The sequence below is a fragment of the Fusarium tjaetaba genome (genome assembly GCF_013396195.1).
Source record: "Fusarium tjaetaba strain NRRL 66243 chromosome Unknown NRRL66243_c0000418, whole genome shotgun sequence".
NCBI classification, from domain to species: Eukaryota; Fungi; Ascomycota; class Sordariomycetes; order Hypocreales; family Nectriaceae; genus Fusarium; species Fusarium tjaetaba.
The window spans coordinates 1-18303 of record NW_023501614.1 but is presented as its reverse complement, the minus strand read 5'-3'; the positions used below and the strand labels follow the sequence as shown (position 1 = coordinate 18303).

The 18303-nt window shown below is 48.7% G+C and overlaps 10 protein-coding genes across 10 annotated transcripts; 5 read left to right on the top strand and 5 right to left on the bottom strand.

The window, feature by feature from the left end:
* Window positions 1-325: 325 nt before the first annotated feature.
* On the top strand, window positions 326-1660 carry FTJAE_13433 (lactate 2-monooxygenase; the record flags this gene model as incomplete). Its single annotated transcript, XM_037346577.1, has 1 exon — window positions 326-1660. The coding sequence occupies one exon, from the start codon at window positions 326-328 to the stop codon at window positions 1658-1660; it is 1335 nt and encodes a 444-aa protein (XP_037199548.1).
* Window positions 1661-1820: 160 nt separating this feature from the next.
* On the bottom strand, window positions 1821-2513 carry FTJAE_13432 (uncharacterized protein; the record flags this gene model as incomplete). The annotated part of the gene is made up of 1 exon (XM_037346576.1): window positions 1821-2513. One exon carries the CDS (start codon window positions 2511-2513, stop codon window positions 1821-1823), a length of 693 nt encoding a protein of 230 aa, XP_037199547.1.
* A 1752-nt stretch (window positions 2514-4265) lies between these two features.
* On the top strand, window positions 4266-6452 carry FTJAE_13431 (ARM repeat protein; the record flags this gene model as incomplete). Its single annotated transcript, XM_037346575.1, has 7 exons — window positions 4266-4309; window positions 4363-4396; window positions 4472-4489; window positions 4536-5142; window positions 5660-5705; window positions 5754-5880; window positions 5934-6452. 7 exons carry the CDS (start codon window positions 4266-4268, stop codon window positions 6450-6452), a joined length of 1395 nt encoding a protein of 464 aa, XP_037199546.1.
* Window positions 6453-6557: 105 nt separating this feature from the next.
* FTJAE_13430 (uncharacterized protein) lies at window positions 6558-7601 on the bottom strand (the record flags this gene model as incomplete). The annotated part of the gene is made up of 3 exons (XM_037346574.1): window positions 6558-6727; window positions 6775-6994; window positions 7050-7601. 3 exons carry the CDS (start codon window positions 7599-7601, stop codon window positions 6558-6560), a joined length of 942 nt encoding a protein of 313 aa, XP_037199545.1.
* Window positions 7602-8004: 403 nt separating this feature from the next.
* On the top strand, window positions 8005-9369 carry FTJAE_13429 (uncharacterized protein; the record flags this gene model as incomplete). The annotated part of the gene is made up of 1 exon (XM_037346572.1): window positions 8005-9369. One exon carries the CDS (start codon window positions 8005-8007, stop codon window positions 9367-9369), a length of 1365 nt encoding a protein of 454 aa, XP_037199544.1.
* A 30-nt stretch (window positions 9370-9399) lies between these two features.
* Window positions 9400-10695, bottom strand: FTJAE_13428 (lipase 1; the record flags this gene model as incomplete). The annotated part of the gene is made up of 1 exon (XM_037346571.1): window positions 9400-10695. One exon carries the CDS (start codon window positions 10693-10695, stop codon window positions 9400-9402), a length of 1296 nt encoding a protein of 431 aa, XP_037199543.1.
* Window positions 10696-12006: 1311 nt separating this feature from the next.
* On the bottom strand, window positions 12007-13943 carry FTJAE_13427 (glucose ribitol dehydrogenase; the record flags this gene model as incomplete). The annotated part of the gene is made up of 8 exons (XM_037346570.1): window positions 12007-12331; window positions 12376-12600; window positions 12659-12887; window positions 12936-13003; window positions 13054-13316; window positions 13367-13447; window positions 13495-13596; window positions 13641-13943. 8 exons carry the CDS (start codon window positions 13941-13943, stop codon window positions 12007-12009), a joined length of 1596 nt encoding a protein of 531 aa, XP_037199542.1.
* A 477-nt stretch (window positions 13944-14420) lies between these two features.
* On the top strand, window positions 14421-15602 carry FTJAE_13426 (acetylornithine deacetylase; the record flags this gene model as incomplete). The annotated part of the gene is made up of 2 exons (XM_037346569.1): window positions 14421-15354; window positions 15403-15602. 2 exons carry the CDS (start codon window positions 14421-14423, stop codon window positions 15600-15602), a joined length of 1134 nt encoding a protein of 377 aa, XP_037199541.1.
* Window positions 15603-15964: 362 nt separating this feature from the next.
* FTJAE_13425 (methyltransferase) lies at window positions 15965-17212 on the bottom strand (the record flags this gene model as incomplete). The annotated part of the gene is made up of 3 exons (XM_037346568.1): window positions 15965-16204; window positions 16252-16989; window positions 17045-17212. The coding sequence occupies 3 exons, from the start codon at window positions 17210-17212 to the stop codon at window positions 15965-15967; spliced, it is 1146 nt and encodes a 381-aa protein (XP_037199540.1).
* A 403-nt stretch (window positions 17213-17615) lies between these two features.
* On the top strand, window positions 17616-18303 carry FTJAE_13424 (nitrogen metabolic regulatory protein; the record flags this gene model as incomplete). Its single annotated transcript, XM_037346567.1, has 1 exon — window positions 17616-18206. A coding segment is annotated over one exon (591 nt), but the record flags the coding sequence as incomplete, so codon positions are not given.

The window sequence follows — 18303 nt, the reverse complement described above, 5'->3', positions numbered from 1 at the left end:
CAGGATCATGCATTATATAAACACTAAAGGCTCAGTTTCGCATCGATGCAGCGATTACCTCAGTAGCAACTATGCGGCTTAATTCACGGCAAAGTCTATAAATATTAATAATAGATCATCACGTTTCGATGAAATCTGGTGGTGCTGGTATTGATCCCCGCAAAATGTAACATGACGTTCTAGCGAAGGATTGAAGGATCGGCAACCTCGGCACGTTTTAGTGAGGAGAAAAGACTAGGGAAGACCCGAAGCGCGTCTCATTCACCTCAACTTACTTCCAACTTACCAAATTCATCAAAATCACCATTAAATTCATCATCTCAACATGGCAAATGAGGTCGAACCCAAGAGGCTGAGCCAACCGTTCTCAATCCCAGACCCAACCAGCTTCTCCAACTTCCAGCGCGACATCTACCAATCCTTCCGCCCACCACTCTTCTCAACAAACCCCACAGAATGGGAATCCCTAGCCAAGGAAAAGATCCCCGCCACCAATTTCGGCTACGTCTACGGCTCAGCGAGCAGCGCTGCTACCGCCAAAGCCAACAGTGAAGCATTCAGCCGATATCGTCTGAAGCCTCGCTTTCTAGTTGACGTCACCACGCGCGAAGTCGACGTTGAGCTGTTCGGTACCCAGTACAAGAGTCCCCTGCTCGTAGCGCCTATTGGCGTGCAGAGCATCTTGCATCCTGATGCGGAGGAAGCGACGGCGAGGGCGTGTCATAATGTCGGTATGCCGATGATTCTATCGACTGCTGCGACGCGCACGATTGAGGAAGTCGCTGCGGCGAATGCAGATGGTGATCGATGGTATCAGCTCTACTGGCCGAAGCCGCAGTTTGAGGACGTCACAACTAGTCTTCTCGCGCGCGCAAAAGCTTCAGGCTACAAGGTCCTTGTCGTCACGCTGGATACCTTCTCGCTTGGCTGGAGACCTACAGACCTCGACACGTCGTATTTGCCGTTCATCTGGGGACAGGGCTGTCAGATTGGCTTTTCGGATCCTGTTTTTAATAGGTTGTTTGATGAGATGCAGAAGAATGACTCGCGAAGTATCGCAGAAAAGCTTTCTGAGCTTTGGACGATTATGAGAAGGCCTGGAACTGTCTATGGTGCTGCTAGGGTTCTGGCCAATGCAAAGACTTTGATCAAGTCAAAAGCCTGGATTGATGTAATCAACTCTGGTACATACCGCTCGTGGAGTGACCTCAAGATCTTGAAGGATCTCTGGGACGGACCAATTGTTCTCAAGGGAATTCAGACAGTTGAGGACGCCCACCTTGCAATCGAGCACGGCATCGACGGTATCATCGTCTCCAACCACGGCGGCCGCCAACTCGACGGCGCTATAGCGTCACTAGATGCACTAGCCGATATTGCAGCGGATAAGAAGGTTAAGGACTCAACCCTCACAATCATGTTTGACAGCGGTGTTCGAACAGGCTCAGATGTGTTGAAGGCGCTGGCCCTTGGTGCAAAGGCAGTCTGCATTGGAAGACCGTATGCGTATGGTCTTGCGGCGGGTGGACAAGAGGGCGTGGAACATGTTTTGAAGTGTTTGTTGGCGGATATGGATAATATGCTTGCGAATGCTGGGAAGAAGAGTGTGAGGGATTTGAGTAGGGATGATCTTCAGATTTTGCCGCTGTCTAAGATTTGAATGCTTGAAAGCGTAGTATCTAGCTCTAGCTATCCATCCCTATGTGTTCGAATCCATTAAATGCCCAAAAGTCCTCCAGAATCTACAAAAGAGTACATCGAGATGATGAGAAGAAAGGAAAATCGCCCTCTAGCCCTCCGCAGAACTCATCGCTCAAAGCTCATTTAGAGCAAGGCTTACCATCAGTGTTACCGCAATCGTTCGTGTCAGTACACTTGGATCCACAGCCATAGGAAATAAAGTCAGAAGGCGTAGTCTGCTCCCAGTTATCCATGCACTGGGTCTCATCCCCATTACCCCAGTTACACCTCTGTCGACGATATCCCTTCTGTCTCATGACCTCCTGCTGGGTCCAAACAGTATGACAAGCGCCGTCATCCCAAGTACAAGCCGTCAAGTCCTGAGCCTGAACACACTTGGACTCAGTATCCGTAGTCGTGAAGTCAAGACCAAGGCTGAAACCCTCAATCTCAGCACCGACGCTGACGCTGACGCTTTCGGAACGTTCCTGGCAGACCTCGTTGCCGACGAGCTTGGTTGCAGTGCAGACTTGGGTGCCGGTGCAGTAGATGTTGCCGGAGGCTTTCTGCCATGGGGTGTATTCCTTTGAGGTCTCGAGGACGAAGTAGTCGTACCAGCATTTGCGGACTTTGGGGAATTTGTAGGGATGGGTGGTTCGGTCGGAGGTCACGTAGGTTCCTGAACCATCGGTGTAGGGACCTTCGTAGGTCCTGGAAGTGTCGTCGCAGACGGGGAAACCGTCACGTTTGGCGAGGCCTTGGCTTGGAGCGGTTGGGCCAGCATGTGCGACGGCCAGGAGAAGGGAAAAGGAAAGAAGGGTTTTAACGAGCATAGTGAATGACTTGGATGAATGGCCTTGAGAGACTTAAAGATTGAGTAAGTGAATGAATGAGTGCAGCTGACGTTGGGAGTGATTTTGAGATCGAACGGTGGTTTGCTCTGGTATTTATACTTATCATTCGGCAGTTGATTCACCTCCTGATCCGCGCAGCTGTCCTATACAGTGAAGATCACCCCATGAGATGCCAAGGACCCAGGATCACCGAAGCTGAGAAGAATATCCCACGATGCAAGACGAGACGAAACATGATCATGCATCTTCCCGGCTCGCCAAGTCCAGCAATTTCCACATCAACAGCCAGTCAACGGCGAAGAATAGCAAAGACGAAATTAGTAGTTAGCTGTATTATATCAGTGGCTGGAGCTGAAACAATAGATAGTGATACAGTCACTGGGTATTGTAGCTACACAAGAGTTTGGCGATTAGCATTCCAAAACTTCAATCGTGGATAGCTGCTAAATCTATGTCCTGAGTGTCTTGATAATAATACAAATAATGTCTTTTTAACCTCAAGCTCTCAGTAGTTCTATAGCTAGTCCATAATAACTTACACCACGGTGTTCTGGAAGGCTTCTCCTGAAGTCTTGGCCCCATACTTGGCAGCTTACTCTCGGGACATCGGGCTCCACCGGTTTAATTGCAGATAAGCGGCGACCACAGCTGCCAAGTGATGATCTGCCGATTTATCCAAGTACCGCTCATTATTACACATAAAGTCTCCGCCCTGTCGGCAGTCAGCGGCCGCTGCCTTACGCCACGGCCGGAACCCCAATCACGGATCATCGCTTCACACCTCCTTTTTGGATCCGGTTAGAAAGATAGTAGACCGTATGGAGAATCGTACAGAGGTGGCTTAAGTTAAGATGAACCTGAGATGCTGCAAAGCGCTGTACTTTTATTAACTCCAGTTGTGGACTTCATGCTTAGTGCATGATGAAGGGTACATTATCCGCAAAACTATGGCAACCTATTCGACGATGAAGAAGACTTCTACTGAGCCAGGTTCTCTTGGCGAGAAAGTCTCTGTCCAGAATTTTCTATTCTTGCATCGTCACTCCAAACGATCTTATCGCATGGAGTTCAGGGTATGCTCTCACGCCGAAACTTGAAACCTACACTATCGTTACAGGCCTCCAGATCGGAATTTGCCACCGGTAACTTGTAGACTCTATATTGGCCGAGAATGGAGCAAGAGAACTATGTTGGTTGAAAGTTGAATCTTATCCTTATCGCACCACGTGTTCTGTAGCGATGGTTTAGGCATTGCTGCATGCCGTAGAAGCCAGTGGGAATACAACTGAGGCCTGTGGCTTAGAGCTTGGATCAGCATAGAGAACTCAGAAGCCACGGTTAACTCGATTCGAACCGTGTCGTGTAATTGCCACTCATCTTGGTACATGTATCCCGTCCCTTTTGACTTTGTTTAACTTGAAAGCTTGCTTGGCCAGAGACCGACAAATGCGCTGCAATATGCCACTTAGAGTTGACTTTCTGGAACTTTGTCGCAAGAACTATCTCGGACCTGCAATATTGACCTCAAAAATCGGATATTTAGTTCTTACAAGCTTTTCATTATTGCCATTAAATGAAGTAATCTTTTGATATAGAAAATATCAGAGTTATACACTGCGATAACAGAATAGTGTTTTGTGTCACAAAAGAATATAAATATCACGATTACCAGCTACGCCCAGGACCAAAATCTCTTCAAAACCACTCCATCGTTTCAATTTCTCGTCAAGCATGGAACCCAAGCCCATCGAAGCGTTCGGTGCCTCTCTGCAGGGGTATGTTCTGGCTCTGCCTCTTAACCTATTGACAGGCTTACTAACGCATCTAGATACTACAACAACAAATGCCTTTCAGACGTCGTGGTTAGATGCGGCGACCAGGAATTTTCAGTCCACAGCCTTGTACTTTTTTGTCACTCTGACTACTTCAAAAGGCAGCTGACTGGGCCGTGGAAGGTGAGTCCTCCTATCCCTACTGACAATATAAGCTAACCAAATAAAGGAGAGTGAGGACAAAACCATCGAAATTAAAGACTTTGATGCAAATATTGTGGAGGCTATGCTTCGTTTTCTTTACTCTTTCGACTACGACGTCCCTCCCAACACACGCCATATGATCTTCCACGCTCAGGTCTACCAGATTGGCGACAAATACGGCATCGAACCACTCAAAAAGCAAGCTGCAAACAAATTCGAACGTGTCGTTAACGAAGCCGAAGTCGACGCTGGGTTTGCAAGTACCTTGGCCGACACGATCTCCATTGTGTATAGCACCACGCCATCAGGAGACCGAGGCCTCAGAGACATCGTTGTGCAGAGCTCGTGCACACACTTTGAGTACCTCATGTCAGAGACCTCATTCAAGGAGATCCTGGGGTTGAATGGAGATTTCTCAGCCGACCTTGTCAGTCTGATACATGAGAGTTGGGAAAAGTATTGCTATTGCAAATGTCCATCGTGCGAGGCTACTTTTAAGTTGAGGATAGATTCACCTGGCGATCAAATCTCGGACTACCAAGAACCAAAGCCAATCTTCTGTCCCATCTGCGGTTTTCAACCGATACAGGCGGATGAGGAACCCAATTGGCTTTACTTTTATATGGGAAATGGTGAGCTTGACCAAGGGGACGGAAGGGATGCCCAACGGATGTGGGATAAGTTCGACGAATTATTGGCGAGTCGTTGGAACGCATAAGGCTGCGCAGTTGACTATGCACGGGATGAGCAATAAATGGGACGTTCTGTAGATATAATTATTACGAATCGCGGTTTTCATGAAGCTGGGCGTGTCCCAGATGGGCGTCGTGGTAACACAGAATATCATTTCGTTTTTGCTGGTGGGCTTACCTTACATTGTATGTACATTTCTCAGCACTAATAGGTAATGCTTTCCAGAAAACTATAGTTGGTTTACTCTCAAATGAATTACATCATTTATTTACATGAAATATCCAGTTATTCAGAGACCCCGTAGCAACTTCAATATGTGGCTGAAGTTTCTGCGGGAGGCTTACCATCATGCCACGACATAAGAAAGCGAACCCCTCCGTTGCCTCGCTCCTCGCCCTTCTTTATCTTCATCTTCTTTTCCCTGGGAACATCAGACTCGACTCTCCTTTGGCACAGAGATGGAGTCACCGCCATATGAAGAGTTTGGCGCATCCTTGAAGAAGTATGTTTCCGTATCCCCACTTCGATAAGCTTGTTGTTGACAGAACAGGTACTTCAACAATACACGCCTTTCAGACACCGTCATCAAATGCGGAGGTCGTGAATTCGCAGTCCACAGTCTTATACTCTTCTGCCACTCCGAGTATTTCAAAAAGCAGCTAGATGGGCCATGGAAGGTTGGAAGAGGACCTTTTCCCCACGATATTAGATTATGACTGACAAGTCATAGGAAAGCTCTGAGCGAGTGATAGAAATCATGGATTTCGACCCCGCTGTTGTCAGGGCAATGACACTTTTCCTTTACTGTTTCGATTACGAGTCCCCAGCTGATTCATCAGCTATGATATTCCATGCCAGGGTCTATCAAATCGCTGATAAATATGACATTGAGGCGTTGAAGAGACTTGCTGCGACAAAGTATCGCACCAGTATTGATGCAGGATGGGAGATGGATAGCTTTCCATGTGCAATCGAACTGGCGTACACGACTACGCCGCCCGGAGACAGAGGATTACGTGATATCGCTCTGGAGATTGCTGTCAAAAAGATTGGAACATTGATGAGTCAGGATGTGTTCTGCAAAATGCTGAGTGCCAATGCCGATCTCGCTGGCGACATTATCCGCCGCTTGCATAGGGAATCAGAAAAGTCTCAGGAGGAACTAAGAAGCTTTCAGAACGAAAAGCGCTTGGATGAGCTTCTTTCGCTTCCGAAACTACCAGCATCGAAACGACGCTCTCGAGTATAAAGCTATAGTAAATTATTATTACATTGCCCCGTGAATTGCTAAAGAGCCTGATCATCTCATTGTGACCACGATTTCAAGGAACGAACTTGATGCTGTGCTTGTGATCTAGTATCCACTGACGCCGACCCTGAATAGTGAAGCGTCACTCTCGATCTTCTTCCGAAGAGGCCCATTCTTGAGCTCATCAACATCCCACTTCGCCCAAATGAACCTCCCGTGAAGAAACTCGGCTTCTTCAGAGGCTGCCCAAACGGCAAAGTCGCCAGGCAACTTGACTGTACCTTGGTCAGTATGGTTTCAGCTCATGAGAATCAATACATACTATCATCCCACTTGAAACTATTCTCATCAGTGAAACGTTCGAACGATTCAGTGTAGTGGAGTCCCGGCTCGAAACTGATGACTTGCATCTCACTGGAAGGGACGGTCATGGCGATATGCTGCATCATCATTGTCCCAGCGCTCTTGGTGATTGAGTATAGAGGAATAGGAATAGAGAGCTGAGTTAGATGAATTGCAATGCTGGATAAGTTGAGAAGGACCTGGACGGCGTAAGTATTATGACACGACATTTGCCATGAGGGCTTGTAAGCTTACCAGTTTTCGTGAAGGGTCGATCTCACGCTGCTTATAAAACAGACTCGTCCATAGATACGGAGCAATAAGGTTCACTCCAAGGCCATCTTTGAATGTCTCATATCCAAGTCCAAGAATAGTGTTGGGCAGCCACATTTTCGCAGCGCTCAAAACAAGAACATCAACGAAGACACCATCGTCGCTAAGTCTCTTCCAAAACTCTCGCGTGTCATTCTCATCAGCGAAATCATTGTTAATCGGGATGACCTCAACATTAGGGTACTTCGTCTTGATTTTCTCAGCAGCTTTGTCCAGAGTATCCTGACGACGGCCGGTGATGATGAGACGAGACGCGGAAGCTGCGGCGAAGGATTCGGCGATGCTGAAGCCAATTCCAGTGGAGGCTCCAGCGACGATAACAGTATGACCCGCTTGGGAAAGTTCGGGACGAGTTGGCGAGATTGCCTCGTATGACTCGCGATGGACTTTGGTTATGAGATTACTGCCGTGGGTAGGTGCCTCGACATTCTCCCAGGGGTTTTCCTCGGGTCTGGTTTCTGCTGCGGAGGGCATATTGGAAAGCTGCTGCTAGGTACTGGATGTTGTAAGTAAGTGGATTGATGATGAGATCTGGATTGAAAGCTTACGGAGATTGGATACTCATCCATTATATACAATCATTTGACCCCTTCAACGTGTCGCGGCAAGGAGTATAACATAATCTCAACATCCAATGTCGGAAGTCTGCGGGTGAATCGATCGAAGCCCGCCAGAAACCCGCATCATGCCCTGACTGCGCTAAATTTCCAGGCTCTGCATACTGAGCGATAAGCTTATCTCAGAGCTGTCTCCGCCAACAACCCGCAAAATCTCCGCACAGCCGCTGACAAAAGTCGCTAACGTTAATCCGATCTCCCTAAGTCGTCCCGCAGCCAATCCCGTAAACCCGCTATCTTCCCGCATCAACATAATCACGATGTGTTCTGCGACAAAGCTCAAAGCGTGTTACGCGTGTACGAACGGGAAGCGGAAATGCGACAAAGCTCAACCAATCTGCGGGCGGTGTAATGATCGAGACGTTGAATGCCGATATCCTCCTACGAAGCGGAAGAGATTGCACTCGTCAGCGCCAGGAGTGGAAAATGGCGGAGAGAGTCCAGGCAGACTCAGTGTTGGACCACCGAGCCTCATGCAATTACCCTTTTCATCACCAAACAATGGCTTGATTGACCTCAATCAGTGGGCGGCTAGTTTGAGTAATTGGGGCGCTCTCCCTGTTGCTGAGTTGCCAGATGACTCGCCCGCGACGAGCGGTGAGACAATCTCGAGCCAAAAGGATCATGTCGACTTCTTCCTCAGACCCGATGCATGGGGCATTCGTCACATCCCTTTTACGACACCATCTTTCCCAAACTCTGTCTGCATGAACTATATCCATGGCATCCATGAGTTCCTTACGGAATGGGTCACCAACTCTCACAGCCCGTTCATACACAACCAGCTCTACGCCGATGCTGGGCTACCCCCATCAATACAGGATGCGTTCACCTGTGTCATCCTACACAACTCAAAAACGCCCGCGAACGAGACTGTTATTGATGAATTACTGGTGTCGAAAGCATCGGCGTTACTCAAGACTTATTGCCCGGACCTCGCCGGTCCCGAAGTGACGCTTAACATTCGTGAGCACCTCGCTCGAACCCAAGCATTATTCATCCATCTTGTGCTAGCACTGTTCTCGCCTTCAATTGGCGCGCGAGCCAGCGCTGAACAACAAATACAGACCCTTCTCTCATGGACGCGTCAACTCTGGGAAGCCGCTCTTCGTGATCCGGATATCGGCTTGCCTTGTGACGGTGGCGGTAGCTCTGCTGCGGCTGCCTCCGCCAACGGCATTGTTCTGGACTCCATCTTCGACGGTGATCCGCTACCGCGAAAGTGGCGCAATTGGGTGTTGTCAGAGAGTATCCGTCGTATATGGCTCTTGGCAACTTCAACCATCGGAGTGTACCTCACTCTGAAACAGAAATGGGCTGAATGTCATGGCGGTATTTACTTCACAGCCCATAAGAATCTATGGGATGCAAAAAGCTGCTTTACTTGGGCAGCTGCATGTAGGAAAGCAGATCCTCTTTTCATATGTAGCCTCGACTGCGAGGGTCTGTTTCTGAGCGCAAAGGCATCAGACGTAGATCCTATGCTAATCAATCTGTTCACAATAATGTGGGGTGTGGAAAGAGTCGAGAATTGGGTTGCAAGGACATGTGAGCCTGGAGAAAATGTGAGGGTTTGGAGGGGTACTGATCTTCCTATGGAGAAGGGAAGGATTGCTCCTTCATGAGATTAGATAGCGACCAAGTTCTGACTACGCTCACTTATTCTGTGAAGAAACATCAACCGTGACATCCATCACATTCTGCTTCGATGCAGGAGACTCGTACGACTCATCAAAGATACTCTTCAGAAACCGAAATGCCCTTGGTTTCCCATTCTCAATCTCAGACACATGGCTTCCCACTGTATTCCGCTCAAAGGTAATCTCCGCTCCTTTCTCACAGAGTCTATCAACCGTCGCATCAGTGAGCTCAATGAGACAGAACTGATCCTGTATAGCCTTGTACAGAAACATGGGCATTTTAGGCGTGTCTCTGCATCCCAGCTTTGCTTGCTTATCGTAGAGCTCTTTTAAAATCGGAGCCCTAAGATCTTCACCTCCATCTTTGAAGAACGTGTAAATGTCTTGTCCGGAGTATTTGCCCACATTTTGTGTGACTTCGGTGTTGATTGCTGCCATGAACTCCTCTTTCGTTCCTGGGATAAGACGGCTTTCTAGGTAAGCTCGTTCTTCTGGACATTGCGCTGTGATTCCTAGTAAGAAGGCAATTAGAGTGCCGGCGATAGGACTCTTGTTGATCTTGTCCATTGCGGCGGATATGTCATCCACAAGACCGCCGATAACCGCTGCTGAGATATTGAGCTCTAGTGCATAGGATGGCTGGAGCTCAGCTGCGGAGAACGTCGCGATCGAGCCACCGCTGTATCCCCATATCGCAGTGTTGAAGCCTGAACTGCCTCCCAAGCTGAAAAGATCGTGAACAGCGCGCAAGGCGTCGAGAGTCGCATGGCCCACTTGGACACTTGCGCCGAATGCGGCGTTTGGCCCAAGGTGATCCGGGGTGTTGACAATCCACCCAAAAGAGAGCATCTCAGTGATCAAAGAAGTACTCGATTTGATTCCAAGGTTCGGTTCGCTCTTCGCCATCGCTCCAGATAAAGCGAATGACGGGCTGGAGTTGACGTTGCACGTGTTGTACGCGAACTGATATGACAGAATGGCTGCTTTTCCGGATGGAGATTGGTAAAGTGAAATTGGAATGAAGAGTGTGGTGACAGCCCATGATGGACGATCCCGTGAGTCTGTTGAGCGGTAAAGGAGATGATACACAGCTCCGGAGCCTTCCACAGTTCTGGTGAGGTTCGATGAGGAACGAATGCGAAGAACATCGCCAGGTTTTCTGGACTCCCAGTCCACAGGTGCGGAATACCATGGGTCTTTGCTTGGTGGAAGCTGATTCTCGAGAGGAGTATCGTCAGTGACAGTGATGATACCGCTACCAGACGCTTTGGCGACGGCGCATAGATCAAGTAGCCAGTCTAGAGAGGACATTTTGTCTTGCGGGTGTTGTAAGAGCAAACTGAAGGTCAGCATTTACGACGCAAATGTCCTCAGGTCACTGTGCCTCCGGCTGACATGCCGATAGAAACAGCAGGGATCGCCCGCGAGTGACATATCAGAAACGTTAGATCGGATAGGTCCAATTATACCAGAGAGGAAACATAAAAAGAGAAAATGTTTCCATCTCGGGCTGTTCATTTGGCCATATTTCTCGACTGAACCTATGTCGGAAATTTCAATCCAGGGCGTCTTGGATCACGGATCGATTATTGCCACCGATACTAATTGCTGTGCAAGGAAGGATGATGACCGCTCGTCTAACTTTTCGTTGGTACGTAAAGATTGTGAGAGGCCACAGCATGTAGCGACAGTCGTTTCTTGTCAAAAGATAGGACTCGGTTGATGTTACAAGCATAATAACTAGAGCTACTGGCAATACGAAGCGCCGTACGGAATTTCCCAAAAGCGTAATATCAAACGGGCCGCCAAAGCGGCATTCTCCACCTGCGCTGTTTTACGTCAGCCAAAGTCTGACGTGTGAGATTATAGTTCTCACTACAACTACCGAGGCCTTATAAACTCTGGATTTCTTCTCTTATCGGACAAATTTTGCATTGTACTTCTAAATCCACCATGACCAAGCCACAGATCATCGTGAAAATACCCCCGGCCTCGGATGCGGAGGACAAAACTCTCGTCTCGACCCTAACAGATATCGTGAACACTGCCTACAAAAAAGCCGAGTCCGATATCTTCATCCCATCATACTAACGAACCACCACCACCGAAATCACCAAATTTCTTAGTAATGGCCAACTCGCTGTCACTTACCTACAGCCAAATAACGAGCCGATCGGCTGCGTCTTCATTAAACTCATGACACCCGCCCTCGGAGAGTTCGGAATGTTGGCACTTGACCCTCAGTACCAAGGTACGGGTGTCGGGCGACAACTAGCAGTCTTTGCGGAAGATGAATGTAGACGGAGAGGGTGCACGAAGATGCAGCTAGAGATTCTTGTGCCGATGACGTTTCATCATGAGGGAAAGGCTAGGTTGTTGAAGTGGTATATGAGAATGGGGTATGAGCTTGTTAAGTTGGGGGATTTTGCGGATGATTATCCTGATTTGGTGAACTTGCTTGCTGGTCCGACGGAGTACAGGGTCTTTGAGAAGAGTCTGGTGCAATCATGAAATTAGAAGTAAAGTGAGAATAAAAAGGCTTGTCAATTCATGGTTGCAGTCTAGCTTCTTTGATTATCCTTCTCGTAGCCGAAGATCAAGCCGAACATGTCAATCTCAGGCCTATGTCTTGGCGTGAATGTCAACATCATCAAGAATAGCCTCATTCCTCTTCGCAGCAGCATCTCTTGCCCTCTTGAGCCGTCTCGTCGCAACATCCACTTCCCATGTAAACGACCAAGTGATAACATTCATGATAATAGCCATACCGATAAAGCCCATCGCGATCCCAAACGACGTGGTGTACCTAGGTGCGAAGCGCGAATTAAACAGCTGTGATCCAACTGCCCCTCCAATCTGGCCGTAGCTATTGGCGAATGCGATGGCAAAGGCTGAACCGGTGGCTCCGTCTGTGGTTTGGACTCTCCATGGCCACATCATTGTGTACCTATCTCGTTAGCAGATATTGAAGAGCGGGCTGGCTAGACTTACCAAGCAATTGAGAACCCTCCGGCTATTACAGTAGCTGCGTATACGCCACCTGTGCTGGGAAAAGTGTACAAAACAACGTAGCATGCTTCTATGATTATCATGAAGCTCAGTGGAATGAGAGGCAAAGGGAAACGACCGGTGTTGGCAACCCATCCGAATACTATGGTCAGCACGCAGGCGAAGATGGCCGGAGGGATGTTAAGCAGCTGGGCTTCAGCAATACCACTGTAACGAACCAGTGTCAGCTTTCGTCCTACCTCTAAGCAATTTTATGGAGACTTACGTGAAACCCAAGTTCGCAATGACCGTTGGCTGATAAAAGTTAAGCCCCGTCGTCCCGATGGTATAAAATGCCCAGCAGAGAAGAAACAGCCAGAGCTTGTGATCTTTGAGGGTATTCCAGAACTCTTTCCAATCAAAGTCTTTCTCAGCAGCTCTAGGGGCGTTGATGGGTAGTCGAGCTTGGACGAATGCCTTTTCTTCTTCGGACATCCAACGAGCCGTGTCGGGGACTGTTTTCGATGTCAGTATGTAGCGCTGTGTCAGCGGTGTGAACGTACAGTCGGGCATGAATATGTATGCAAAGATACCAAGAAGGATAGTGAATACTCCCTCTGTCAAGATAAGCCTAGAACTTGAGTCAGTCTACCATGGAAACATGTTGGTGGGGGCACACACCATTTCCATCCCGACAAGCCCTGCGCATGGACACCGTTGAACGCAAAGGCAAGAACACCGCTGACTACAGCACTGAAGTTACCAAGAATAGTAACAAGAACGATGCGCGATGCCATTTCATCGGGACGATACCAGTAGCATAACTGCAGAAGCATGCCAGGCCAGAGTCCTGCCTCGAAGAGACCGAGAAAAGCGCGGACTGTATACAAGCCAGCGGCATTTGTTACTGCGGCATGACAAACGAGAACGATGCCCCATGATATCTAGCGCATCGGTCAGCTCAATGGTCTGGCGACTGAATATAGAGACGAACCATGATCCTTGCTTGCCAAACTGATGGTTTGAGGCGCTTTACCAGAAGGTTGGAAGGTGTCTCCGCTAGGATATATGGAATCTACACATTCATCAGTGCTATTCGTGATCTTTACATCTGACACATACGTAGTAGGCCATAGTGACAAAGTTGTAGTCATCGGCTGAGATGTTCAACTCCGTCATGATATTCCTCGGCGTTCCGCGATCCATAATTCGAGCATTAGAGACCTACAACATTAGTACTATACCGTCAATGTAGTTCGCTAACTCACATTGGAAGCATCAATCGACTTGACCATGTACATGACCGAAAGCAAAGGAATGAGATGCCAATCAATTCGTCGCAGCAACTTCTTCTCCTGCTGACTGCTCAACTTAGTCCGTGCTCCCATGAGTCTTCCATCGTATCCAATGATGTTATCATTTATATCATCAGAGGAAGGGACAGATTCTCCGCGAGTGACGGTGTTGTAGTGTTGTTTGATTGGCGGTTCACCAGACGAAGAGTCGGGAATAACATGTTGAGTCTTCTCATCCACGGCTTCGTGGCCTTTGGAAATACCAGAAGAAGCCATTTTCGCGATGATCCTCTCTTCGTTTCTTAGAATCTATCAAGGTACGCCCATAAAGATATAAATCTTGGCGACTTGGCTTTGCGTATCCTGCTCCTCACCCCACGATATGTCGACATCCCGCGATCGGCATTCCTCATCTTGGCGTGCGCAAGGGATATAATCGCGCAACCCATTAACTCCAGCTGTTATCTCCAAACCTATCCCTTTAACAATACCACTATTAAAGCTAATGCAAGTATTTCTATAAAAGGTGTTGCCATCTCGGATCCGAAGTTTGAGCCTCCCCGCTTTTGGCAGATGAGGAAATACTGCCCGTCAATGGTGACATCTGTACAACGATAAAAGAGGAAATTGATTGGCTTTTCGAGATTGCTTATCAATTTGTGACGATCAACGTTATATCAGGATACACGGGGCCCAGTTCGGACAGGTTCATATCTTTTTACCCCTCTTTGTTATCGGCAGGCTGTTATCAACATGAAGCTCAACACCATTCTCTTGGCTGCCGCTGCGGCGACGGCGTTTGACCTGGGACGTGTCCAGCTCCCGTTCTCTCATGAGTCACTAGAATCATCAGCACTTCTCGAGCTGCACAAATCACTTGTTGAGCGACCCTCAATCACTGGTTCTGAGAAGCACGTCACCGACTTTCTCAAGACATACCTCCAAGATGCCGGGTTTACTGTTGAGACTCAAGCAGTCGCCAAGAACCGCGATAACGTCTTGGCTTACTATAATAGCACGAGAAAAACAAAGGTTCTCGTGACGTCTCATATTGACACTGTTCCCCCATTCTGGCCTTATGAACGATGTGGCGATGAGATCTGGGGTCGAGGAACAGTCGATGCAAAGGGCAGTGTCGCGGCCCAAATCATTGCTGTTCAAGAACTCTTGCAGAAGAAAGAAGTCAGTGAAGGCGATGTAGCGCTTTTGTTTGTGGTGGGTGAAGAGACAGGTGGACCCGGAATGGGCAACGTCAATGATCTCGGTTTATCCTGGGAGTCCGTCATCTTCGGTGAACCAACAGAGCTCAAACTTGCTCGAGGCCACAAAGGTGGATTGGGCTTCACTATAAAAGCAAACGGGAAAGCTGGTCATTCAGGATACCCTGAGACAGGAAGTAATGCTATTGATAGCCTTGTTCGTGGGCTAGCAGCTCTTCAGAAGGTTGAGCTACCTGGGAGTAAAGAGTTTGGGAACTCTACTCTTAATGTGGGCAGGATTGAAGGCGGTGTAGCTGGGAACGTAATCCCAGCGAGTGCTTTTGCTACCGGCGGAGTTCGAGTCGCTGGAGGAACTCCAGAGGTCATTAGGGATCTAATACGTCAGGCTGTTGAGGGGAGTGACCCGAACCTAGTCGTTGTGTTCTCGTATGGTATTGGACCCGTGCCAACAGACTATGATGTTGATGGTAAGATAACAGCATTGGAAAGAAGCGAGCTCTAGCTAACCATGGTAGGATTTGAAACTGTGGTCTTGAACTACGGAACAGATATCCCGAGACTAAAGGGTAGTCATAAAAGATACCTGTATGGACCTGGCTCGATTCTCGAGGCGCACTCTGCGCATGAGCACTTGAAGGTTTCTGATCTGGAGGAGGCTGTTGAGGGGTACAAGAAGTTGATAGCCCACGCTCTTGATCAGCCTTCTGAGCTCTGAGGGAGAATAAGTCAAGATCAAATTGGATTCTTGGCTCAAACATTACTACAAGATCATCTTCGGTAGTCCAGATCACTGCTAGTCCTCATGTCTTGTAGCAAATAAAATAGCAAGGTTCAATGACTCGGAGGGTTTGAGCCTCTGTATTTAACTATGGATGACAGCTGTGTATAATGTTAAGCTTCGTGTTGCGAACACATGAGCTTAACCTTATAGACAGCCATCATCCATAGTTAAATGCAGAGGCGGAAACCTGCCAAGTCATCGAAAGAAAGTCAATTTCCTCCTATATCCCAACGCCCGCTTAACTATCCATGCTTCGTAATCTAAAAGCTCTTCCATGCTCGATGCAACCAGCGCATCTAAGCCTCTGCTGGCTTTCGTCCCGTGATGAATCGATAACTCGTGATCAATCTCAACTCACGACTCCGAAACTCCCTCTTGACACCCTCCATCAACACCATGACCTGATCGTGCGAATAATTCCACACGCGCGTGAACAAAGCTGGTGTATGCGACTCAACCGACATTTGCATATGCGTCAGCTCAAACTTTCCCAGCTCCTTCAGTGTCGGGTCTTTCGCCCATGGTCCAATGGGTATCTGCCAAAGTCAGTAACCAGCATTGCAACGCTGACATGATAACTTACTCTGTAAACTCTCTCAACGACATCTTCGAAACCAGCGTCAATCATCCACTGCTTATGATACTTGGCCACGTTGATCTGCTTGCCAAACATCTTACTAGCCTCATCAAGCTTATTAACCCACTCCATCGTCCACGGCGCCCTATCGCAACTATCGTCGTCGCTGAAGATCCACGCATCATACTCCTGCATCTCCATGTATCCGCCTGGTTTCATATTATTAAGCGCCTGCTTATAAAACTTCATCCAATCTGCACTCGTGCCGCTGAGCGCCCGACCGTGGATGTAGTCAAACTTCTCACTCTCGCGGTACGTCCACTCATCTTCGTAGTCGTCTACGTGAAACATGCAGTTACCTGGTACCCAGTCCGGCTGGATCGGAGAGAGGTCTACACCTGCGACTGTGGCGTTGGGATACTCATCTGCCATTTCTATAGCCCAGATGCCGGTGCCGCAGCCGAGATCCAGAATGCGGTATTCTTCAGTTGAGTCTGGGCTAGGTAGCGGTGCTGTGTGAAGGGCGCCGCCCAGGAGTAGACGCCAAATGTGATGCTGAAGATCTAGGCGCTGTTGTTCCTGGTCGTCGTTGGGCAGGACGTATTGACCCTCGCGAAAAGCGTGGTAGCGACGACCATTTTCATACTGGTAGTCGTAGATTGATGACGTGGCGGAAGCAGTGTAGACTGAGCCTCGATCAGAGCCATAAGTAGAGTCTGCATCATCGCCAGCTATTTCATCTTCCTAAAAAACAGTCAATACGATATACTAAGTCATGTGTCAATGAGTCAGAGCCTACATCGACTTGGAGCGGCGCATGCTCCTCTGGCTGTTGGTCCTCGTCATCTGCGGGCGATCGGTGCGTCTCGCCAGGATCTTGACCCGACAGAGTGGTAACGGGTGGAGGAGACCCTGACGCTACGGGCGACGAAGAAGTCTTTGGTTTGGAATCGTGTTCAGAGCCCATAATGATAGGTAGAGATGGCCCAAATAAGCACTATTAGGTATGTGAAACCGTAGTCGTGTCAAGCTTGGAGCGGAGTATGAGGGAGGGAAAAGATTGATCAAGCCACGTGGGGAAAAGCGCGGGACACACGGAAGAAAGAGAGCAGAGAGAAGAGAGAGAGAGAGAGAAAACTGGGAATTCCAGGGCCATGGTACGATTGGGGAAACACGCGAGGACGGGCTTGATTAGGTTTAGTCACATCGATCTAGGAATGCATCTCCGTCTTTTAGAGGGGGGGCCTAGACTCTAGCAGCTCGAACTAAAGCCAAGGTCGGCTAAGGAAATAAACCCTCACCGAACTTCTCCTCCCCATTTCTCCTCTTTGCCAATACAGAACCAACAAAGACAAACAAACGAAAAAGCAATGGCCAACGATAAACTCATCTGCGTCGTTGGCGCCACAGGCAACCAGGGCGGCTCCGTCGCCCGTCGCTTTCTCAAGGCGGGCTTCAAAGTGCGTGGCTTGACCCGCAACACCGCCTCACCCACCGCCCAAGCCCTGTCGTCGGCGGGAGCCGAAGTCGTGGCTGTTGATCTCAATGACGTCTCGACCCTCAAGAGCGCATTTGCCGGAGCAAACGTCATCTTCAGCGTGACCAACTACTGGGAGCCGTTTTTCCGACCTGATTGTCGGGAGCAGGCGGAGAAGCAGGGTATTTCGTGTCGAAAGTTTGCGTACAACGTTGAGGTGCAGCAGGGCAAGAATATTGTCGATGCGGCTGCTACGGTTGTTGATACGCTGGATGATAATGGGTTTTTGGTCTCGACGCTGAGTCAGGCTGAGAAGTGCAGTGGAGGCAAGTTCAAGGAGTTGTATCATTTTGATGGCAAGGCGGATGTCTTTCCGGCGTATGTTGATGAGAAGTATCCTGAGCTCGCGGCCAAGATGTCGTGCATTCACACGGGTTACTTTTTCACAAGTTTCAACATTCTGCCCGACTCTTATATGAACAAGGTAGGTTCATTCACATTTGGCATGGGCTGGCACTGATAAGAAGTAGCTCCCTGATGGAACCTTTGAGATGTCCTTCACGACCTCCCCCGACGCCCTC